Genomic DNA, 9,865 nt, shown 5'->3' with positions numbered 1-9,865 from the left:
GCCAACTTAGTTGTGCCTAATAAATTTGATAGATGTAAAAATGAAAATTTCATTATCTTTCCTTTAATTTATGGGAAGCACAAGACCGGTCACGTCTTAAGATCATGCCCCTTTTCTGCCATCATTCAACTTTAGAACCTGAGTCATGTTTTGTGATCCTTTGCACATCTGTTTTAGACTCTTTCAATTGAGGCTAATAATCCCATCTCACAGAATGGTTATTTCGAACAGACAAGATAATAGATGTGACCATCTTTTTTAAAAAACTATTTTTAAACATTATACAGATGTATCATTCTGACTGATGATCTGCATCTCAGAAGTTAGAGTAGATTTCCCTCTTCCCCCGTGCCATCCCAAATGTCACTCAGAGGTATAGTGAATCACATTTTACATTTTATTTTCCTCCCGTGTTGTCACCAGAGTTTATCAGACCCAAACAATTACCATGAGTTTTGCAGACTACTGGCCCGACTGAAGAGTAACTATCAACTGGGAGAGTTAGTAAAGGTGGAAAACTACCCTGAGGTCATCCGATTGATAGCTAACTTCACAGTGACCAGTCTACAGGTTTGTCCTTGATTGCTTGGTTCTTTCCTCCTAAACACTGGGACCTCTTCTCTTGCTCATTGGTTTTAACCCTATAAGAATATTCTTTTTTTTCTTTTTTTTTTTTCTTTTTTTTGACAAAGGCAAATATAAGTACATATAGGGTCACCCTGCAGAGTAGTTTCTATTGTAGCCCACTTGTGTGTATTACAGAAGTGCAAGGAGTATTGTGAGAGGAACGTGTGGGAAGTGCAAGGATAATTACATTCAAAGCAGAGAGAATCCCCTCAGAATCACCCCCCAAAAAGGCAAGATTGGAACAGAATGCTAGACAGAAGAGTAAAGAGTTAATACCCTCTCTTTCTTAGTCATATAATTTAAGGCTGTGGTTCTCAAATTTTATGGCTTGCATCAAAATCATCTTGGGAGCTTGATGAAAAAGACAGGTGCTTGGGTCTTACCCCCATAAATTCTGGTTTGCTGGGTCCAGGGTGGAGCCCTGGCGTCTCTATCTCTAAAAAGTTCTCTAGGTGATGCTCATGCATACTATTTGAGAACCACTTACACAAGGTTTTCCCTGCGAGAAGGTTTACTCATCGAGCATAGAACAGCTCTTTTCATTAGGTGCTTGATCTGTGAAATACTAATACACACATTAGGCCAATTGCCATACACAGAACAAAGCCCATAAAAATTTATCATCTTTTTGGGGTGAGGGGGGTGGGATTCGTTATCCTTTGTGTCGAGTGACATGGGACTAGTATATTGTATACAAAAATGAGAAATATGCCTCATGCTCTTTTGGTTTTCCTTAGCACTGGGAATTTGCCCCAAATAGTGTGCACTATCTCCTGAGCCTATGGCAGCGGCTGGCAGCCTCTGTGCCATACGTGAAAGCCACAGAGCCCCACATGCTGGAAACTTATACTCCTGAAGTCACCAAAGCCTACATCACATCCCGTTTAGAATCTGTGCATATCATATTGAGGTAAGGACACTGGGACAGCCTCCATCATTCACCCACTAGTAGCCTGGTGTCAGACTTGCCAGAGATCAGACACCCAGTGGGCAAAAATGTACTTGATAGGAGTCTTACTGGAGCTAATACTATGAATGATCATTTTTTTTTTCACGACAGCAGATAGATAGTATAGTCTGAAAGCAGAGTCTTTCTCTTTAATATCCTGTTCACATCCCCCTCTCACCATACCGCCATCAGTAGCAATATCTTTAAATACAAAGTATGTCAGTATAATGTTTGTCCTTGCCACTGACTTTCTTTAAACAACAAACCTTTATAGGCTGTAGAATTGTACTGCGTGAGCTATAGGTGCTTAATGTGAACTCCTAAGTAGTAAGTAGATGAATAAGATTACACAATCCAGAGCTTACTAGAAGCTGTGAGAATTCTAGGCAGCTGATCGCTGATTGTATCACATTAACACGTGGTTTCTGTCTACCCTAGTTATTAACTGGACCAGAAACCTATAGCTAAAGAAATGTCAGACCCTTTCAAAAATGACGTGTAAAGTTTATTTGTTTGTTTGTTTGTTTGTTTTAGAGACCTTTCTTATTTGTGTTATTTAGAGGGTGGAGGGCTTGACTTAAACCACAGACATTTATTTTCTCACAGTTTTGGAGGCTTTTAAGGCTAAGATCAAGGTGCAAACAGGGTTGCTTTCTAGTGAGGTCTTTTTCCTTGGCTTGCAGATGGCCACGTTCTCGCTGTGTCCTCACATGGCCTTTCCTGTGTGTGCACACAGAGATATATATCTCTGTTGTTTTTTCTCCTTATAAGGACACCAGTCTTATTGGATTAGGGCCCACTGTTGAGACCGTATTGAATCTTTTTTTGAGATATAATTGACATATGACCTTACATTAGTTTCAGATGTACAACTTAATGATTCAATATTCGTATATATTGCAAGGTAATCACCAAAATAAGTCTGGTTAACATCCATCACCATACATGGTTACAGATTTTTTTTTCTTGTATGAGAATTTTTAAGACTACTCTTATATATTTTTTTATTGGCTGTTTTTCAGGAGAATTTACATGAACTCTGAAGGTTGGGGTTTTTTTTAAGCCGGATTCTTAATTTGCTCAGAGTCAAGTGCATTTAATTGTTATAAGAATTATAATCTCAACTGTTTCTGACTTGCATCATTTCAAAATCTGTACTCACGAAGCCCACTAGAAGGAATTGTTTTGTTAGCTGCACAGTTTCTGTTGCTGAGGATTCAGCTGGTTTCAGTGAGACTGTGTTGGGTGGGGAGTGGTTACATGCATGGGCTTTGGGCCCAGATAGTCGGCTTATAGCTGTGTACTCTTCAGCAAGGTTGTCGTGGGGATTAAATTACTGTATCCCAGCCCAGCATGTGGATCATGGTAAACACACACACACAACTATGAACTGCTGGTTGCATTGGTGTTGGTGGTGGCTGCTGCTGGATTGTCATGCTGTGATATAATAATAGCTTGTAATATGACAAGATTTTTAAATGTAGGAACCAGTAGGCAAGACAAGACCTGGTATAGATGCACAGTGCCTCATCGACAGCTCTGAAATCCATGATATGAAAACTAAATTTTCTTATCAATTTGGCACCAAAACTCATTTGGTGGCAAAACTTGACATGCACTGGTATGAGACCATTTATAGCCTTTTAAAAAATTCTACTTGGTATGACTTCATAATTTTTATACATTTCGCCATAGGAATATTATATTTGACATACCACAGAGCCCATTAAGGATTCATATTACATGGCAAAAGCATCGTATTGCCTCCCTAAAATCTGAATATTTCTGAATTGCAAAACACATCTGATCACAGTCGCCTTACTCAAGAAATGAGATACCTGTCTTTCTAAAGTTTAGTATAGTCGAGAATAAGCGAGAAGCTTAGAGCCCAGAACTCCTAGGAGTGAGAAGCATAGGGATGAAGGGATCAAGGCAGACAAATGTTAAGGACTGGAAATTCAAACTGAAAGATTAAAGACCAAAAGCAGAATATTCTTAAGGAAGACTGATGCTAGGGTGAAGTCATCTGCCTTCTAACTTTTTTGACATTCTTTCCTTGGTTAAAAATAGTGTTGGGATATAGGCCTCTACTCTTAGAAATAGTGGCTAAATGAAGAAGAAAGTAAGCTGCTGCAGTGGTGAAATTAATAGGCATATTTTAAGAGAGGTGCCCTCTTTCTTCCCTTGGGAGTAGAGATGGACTGGAAGATCCTCTGGAGGATACAGGTCTGGTCCAGCAGCAGTTGGACCAGCTGTCTACAATTGGACGTTGTGAATACGAGAAGACGTGTGCGCTCCTCGTGCAGTTGTTTGACCAGTCGGCCCAGTCCTATCAGGAGCTGCTACAGAGTGCCAGCGCAAGCCCAATGGATATTGCAGTGCAGGAAGGTAAGTGGACAGTGGACCAGGCGTGCAGGGAGGTGCTCTCAGTACCCTTCCACTCATTGCCACCTCCAAAAGGAGTCTTCCATTATCAGTTACCTCCATATACACAAAATATTATTTGTTAAATGCCACAGAGGACTAGGGAAGAGTAACTGCAATAGGCGTGTTTAACTTTAAGAAAGTACTACACTCTAAAAATAATGGCCTTGTCTGATAGGGGAACCTTGGTTAGCTAATGAATTTCCCCCTTGGCATCACAGAAAGGTAACTATACTCCGTAGGAGAAGTAAGACTTTATGGCTTCTCCATAGTGAAGATTAAAGAAGCGCATAGTAAGAAATGAACCTCACAGTGAGGGATTTCTTCATGAAATTATCACTGGAGATGACACTAACGGGTCTTCTTCCTGTTGCAGGGAGGCTGACATGGCTGGTTTACATCATTGGCGCAGTGATAGGTGGCCGGGTCTCTTTTGCCAGCACTGATGAGCAAGATGCTATGGATGGCGAGCTTGTCTGTCGGTAAGTGTTCCCACAGAGCCTTCCCATTTCACTGCTGCAACCCTGCCCCCATCTCCACTGCCTTTTGGTTTCTGGGACCACAGGAACTTGACGTGCTTCTGCTAACGCTTCCCTCCCCATTTATAGAATGTAATCTCATGAAGCCGATTGCCCGTGAAAATGAAGGACTGTTACAGGTCCAACTTCAGACCTTTTATAAGTACAGTGAGAATTCTGCCTACAGTCCTTACTAAAAAACAAAAAACATTCGCAGTAATTTAACAAGGAATTGATGGATACAGAATTAGAAAAACCAAAGTGGGGAGTAGCTTTTAGTTCTGTTTAAGAACAGTACCTCAGAGTTAATGAAAGATGGACTGCTTTTGCCAGATCAGAGTAAATCTAATAGGAAGCTGTGGTTCTTCAAATGTCCCCCAAAGACAGAATTATAGTTTCAACAGCCTTTCAAATCTCTTGACCATGCACGCTTTTCCACCTACAGGATTTCAAGTTTTTTGTATCTGTGTGATTCTCATATTATTAAAAACCTATAAATGCACATTCAGTGATTTCTAAAAATATTTACCTAACATACAAATAAAAAGGTGGGATTTTTTTTTAATTACCTACAGCAGAAGTTCTCAAACCTTTTCATCAGGACTATTTACTCTCTCAAAAAGTATTGAGGATCTCAAAGAGCCTCTGTTTAATGCAAGACACAGTGCTTATGGTATTAGAAAGTAAAACTGAGAAATTTTAAACATTTATTAATTCATCTTAAAATAACAGTAAGCCCCATTACATGTCAACATAATTTTTTTTAAATAACTATTTTCCAAAAAATGAGAAAAGTGGGTTTGTTCTAATGTCTGGGATAGTAGAAGTCACCTGAATTCTCATACCTGCTTCTTCATTCAGTCTGTCGTGATATCACATACCTTGTAGCCTCTGGAAAACCCCACTGCACCCTCATGTGAGAATGCGAGTGACAGGGTAAATAATGTTTTAGTATTTTTATGAAAAAATGGTTTTGTGGCCTTTCAGAGACCTGCTACCTTGAAGGGTTCTAAACTTGCCGATGCTCTCTTCAGAAATGAACATAGAATTTATGGGTCCCCAGACATTTCAATCCATAGTCCTTATTCTGAAAATCCCTGTTTGTCTCTTTCCACCTCCATTTTGTTTATCAGATGCCTGTCTGCCCTTACGTGCCTTAATCCTGACAAAAGTTTGCACAGCACGTTACACTGGCATTTTTGAAGAGTCAAGCGAAGATTTACTAAGGATGACATCTCATACCTCTTTGATTCTGCAGCCTGGTGTGATACTGTGTGTGTCACAATATAAATTGAGTTTAGACAGTGTCTTGTGTACCAGCTCTCAACTTGAGTGTTGCAGCACAATTACTGAGTTTAATTCGCTCATGATATGTCACAAATAGTTTGTTACCTATTCTCACGATATCAAAAGGTCAGATGACTCACTTGTTATAACATTATTCTTATTCATCCAGCATTCACTCACTCGCATTCCAGTGTTTTCTTTTGGAGGGATGGGTGCAGGGAAAAAGGATGAAGTCACAGGTAGCATATCTGCTCTTGGTCCCTGGAAGCGTTACCACCTGTGAACATCGTCCTGCATGTGTCTCCATTCCTTTCATGGCTCTGTGAGAAAGAAGATTGAGAATCACTGGTTTAGTTTAGTCTCCTTCATTTTACAGATGAGGAGCTGGGATTCAGAAAATAAATTGCTTTACTCAGGGTTTCACAGAAATATCAAGGATGACCATTATTGTTGTACTTGTATTTTTTCCACTATTTTTAAGCAAATTACAAGTTCTTCTTCAGTGTACAATCTCATTGAATGGAAGTTTTAAACACCTAACTAGTCATTCATATGTATTCCTCAGCTGTGGTTCCTGTGGGGCAGAAGGGGAGAATTTTGTTTTCTCCACAGAGCTTAGAGCCTGCAGAGGATGCCTTTCAGATAGGATAGGAGGGAGAAGAGACATGTACGACTATTTCTAGAGTGACCGGGATATCCTGCTGTTGAGAGAATCATTGCTCTTCTCCCTTTAGGGTGCTCCAGCTGATGAACCTAACAGATTCTCGCTTGGCTCAGGCAGGCAACGAGAAGCTAGAACTGGCCATGCTGAGCTTTTTTGAACAGTTTCGTAAGATCTACATTGGGGACCAGGTGCAAAAATCCTCTAAGGTAACAGACTCTCATTTGGCTCCGTTGGTTCTCCCTTCTGCTTGTGGAATTGCTGATTGAGGGAAATGGCTGGTAACAGTTCACATGCAGCCTCCAGGTTTTATGTATCAGGATCTTAGTCTGTAGAATCTGGGGAGACTCATCAGAGAATTGGGTCCCTGTCTGTAGTGTGCCATATATTTAACAAACGGCCAGTCAGAACATCTGTTGGTGTCCTCAGAATTGGCACTTCTCAGTCTCTGTACCCGAATTGATGTTCAGAACAGCAGAAGGTTTTGACAGCCTTTTTGTAAATTCCGGGTTGGAGGGCACTGGTAAGATGGGTCAGCATCTATCCACTGTTTAGCAACACTTAGAAACTAGCTCATGGCTCCACCAGCATTGTTATCCATTTTCTTCCCACATCTTACCCCTAAATGAAGACAAAAACAGTACCAGGATGTGATTTTTCTAATGTATATTTTCTGGTTACTTTCTCTTCCCTTAACACAACACCAGCTGTACCGCCGACTCTCAGAAGTTCTGGGCTTAAATGATGAGACCATGGTCCTGAGTGTCTTCATTGGAAAAATGTAAGTGTTTTGGCTTGCCATCAGCAAGAGTCCCTTGCAATCCTGTTGCAACTGTAAAATGTGATCTTGGCATTTTGCTGCCAGTGCCTTGGTATTCCAGCATTGATCGTTTGCGTCAGAAAATTGTGCATTTGAGTGTGTGACAAGCTGTGCTTAGAGATATGGCCCGGCCCCAGAGCATTCCAGGCTTCTACAGGCAAGGATTTAATTTTGTTCACGTGAAATCTCATCCATAGCCTCTGGAATCATGGGTGAAATCCTGTCATGGCATTAGTGAAATGGCCCTTCCGCCCCAGTGATTGGTGCTCAGCCTATCACCCAATCAGTCACCCTGCTGCCAGGGTGCCCAGAGTGGGCATTCACTTTCTGCTGATTTCCTCTAGGTGTGCCTCCCAGGAGGAAAGCCCCACTTTAAAACAGGCTTACTCCTTTCAAGTAGCATCACGCTCTTTGAGAGTCTTTAATCTCCAAAATGTAGTGCTATTGTTTGACCTGTCTTCAAAGTTGGAGCTCCTAATTGGCTCTTTTTTCTGTTGTTGTTTTTTTTTTTTAAGTTGTGCCCCTTTGTTTACATTTTTCCCTTTTTAGGAGTTCAATTTATCAAAGCGCACACTAGGAGCCAAATTACCCAGGGCTGTGTGCAAAGTGACATTTTGCCTCCTTCCAGCCATCTCAATCCTAAACACTCATATCCATGAGCTGGTTAATAATTTAATATGAAAAAAAGCAAAGGGGGTCTAAAGGACTCTGCCAGCCAAGAACCCAGAAGCAAGGGCTACTAGAATTCTGCAGCTGACAGTGGATGGTGCAGGTGCAGAATTGCATACGTCTGCATGTTATCACTGCCGCAGAAATCTCTTACCCTTGCTGCAGAAATCAGCCCTGGAGTGCCCCAGAATTCCAAGGGCCTGGGTATGGGCCAGTGTAGCTTTGGAACCAAGTAGTGAAGATTATCTGAAGGCTAATTTTTCTAGTCAACCAAATGTAAGTACGGAGATTTTATACCCATTTTTTGTGGTTGTGATGTCTGTGAATTGGTGATGCAGATGTGTGGTGATTCTTGATGGATGATTTTCTTCTCCCAACCCTCAAGGAAACCAGGCAAATCAAAAGTGTCTTTTCCTTTTTTTTTTTTTTGTCCTCCAGCATCACCAACCTGAAGTACTGGGGCCGCTGCGAGCCAATCACCTCCAAGACGCTACAGCTTCTCAATGACCTCTCCATTGGATATCCTTTTCTAAGCCAGCTTCTGTGCACGACAGGGACTGTGATGTGCCACCCACCAGCTTAGAAATCATGGCCGCCTGCTGTTTCCACTTTAATTTAGTTTATATGTACTTAAGTATCTTCCTTTCTCCTAAGAGCCAAAGGCAGTGCCCACACAGAATTCAGGAATAATGCCAAACCCCAAAATTGAGCCAGCCCACAAGCTATTAATTTACTACAGATTTGTCCCTGGTTATCTCTAAGACCCAGAAATACCCACTAGATCTGTCCGATATGTACACACTTTTTATGGCCAAGATTTTAGCATCCTCAGTGGTGGCAAAATCCATCTTGATTGGCTATCGGCCTGTTGGCAACAGCACCCTAATTACAAACTTTGCAGTAAAAGTGGCTCTATACTTCCTCTTGGCTTGGACTAGATCTGCTCTAAAGTTTGAATTGCTGTAAGACAGCTTTTCACAACTAGTGGTTTGTAAGAGAAGTAAACCCTAAAAATATTATTTAAGTGACTTTTCTCAGTTCTCCCAAAGACTGTACATAGCTAGTACTATTCTAAATGCATAGGCGAGAAAGTTAATTCCACACACAGTGGATGCCTTAGGCAGGGCTTTAGGGCTTAGTTTTCTCTTAGAAGTCCTGTTGAGAAAAGTTACTCTAGGATATTCATCATTCTTGGAGGAAACAGCTGGGTTTTTATTTATTTTCTTACAGATAGGAGTTTGGTCTGGATAGTCTTGCATTGATCAGTTAAATACTGCTTAGAAGAGAACACATTTTTTCCTTTTCGGCAGTGTTAATACTCAGGTGGTTAAGAAAAATAAGATTATCTGAGTATGGAATTCATAGTTAAGAAACTATACTTTATCCTAGAAGGTTTCATGCTGCGTTAAAGATTCCTGGTTTGCATCACGCTTTCCTTGACCACCTTCCTTTGCCTTTACATACAGTAGTGTAAGGAAACTAGTGAAGCTTAGTGCGGTACAGTTCATGCTGAACAATCACACGGTGAGTGGTTTTAGCAGCTCTTCCTGCTTCTCCTGTCTAGCCACCCACACACTTTCTCAGCATGCAAAGAAGGTTAAGTTGAGGTCCATGGTGCTGCTACAGCCAAAGACTGTTCCCTGACTCCCATCATACTGCCAGATTACACTGCCTGTCATCAGAGCTGCTCCTAAGGGATCCGGATGGTCTGAGTTATGGCGAAGTCACGTACTGTCATTCATACTAAGATCAATTAGTTATACATAACAATAACAGTAATCCAAAAAAAATTTTTTGAATACCCCTTATACCCTTTAAGAATGACGATGTAGCCATTCGCTTGAAAGGGCTCAGAAATTCTAAAATTACTGGCTTTGATTCTGCCTCTAACCCATATTTTTATCATTTTA

General features: G+C 40.9%; 1 protein-coding gene across 1 annotated transcript in view; it reads left to right on the top strand.

Annotated features, from left to right (window-relative positions):
* Positions 1-9,865, top strand: part of XPO7 (exportin 7) — a 34,425-nt gene that overhangs the window by 11,258 nt on the left and 13,302 nt on the right. The window contains exons 9-16 of the mRNA XM_011366689.2: positions 424-570; positions 1,365-1,537; positions 3,771-3,964; positions 4,377-4,482; positions 6,540-6,675; positions 7,174-7,247; positions 8,394-8,474; positions 9,416-9,479. Coding sequence (XP_011364991.1) covers positions 424-570; positions 1,365-1,537; positions 3,771-3,964; positions 4,377-4,482; positions 6,540-6,675; positions 7,174-7,247; positions 8,394-8,474; positions 9,416-9,479 — 975 coding nt within the window. The remainder of the gene's footprint in view (positions 1-423; positions 571-1,364; positions 1,538-3,770; positions 3,965-4,376; positions 4,483-6,539; positions 6,676-7,173; positions 7,248-8,393; positions 8,475-9,415; positions 9,480-9,865) is intronic.

The sequence above is a fragment of the Pteropus vampyrus genome, unplaced genomic scaffold (assembly GCF_000151845.1).
Source record: "Pteropus vampyrus isolate Shadow unplaced genomic scaffold, Pvam_2.0 Scaffold126, whole genome shotgun sequence".
NCBI lineage: Eukaryota > Metazoa > Chordata > Mammalia > Chiroptera > Pteropodidae > Pteropus > Pteropus vampyrus.
This window is presented reverse-complemented; position numbering and strand designations above follow the sequence as displayed.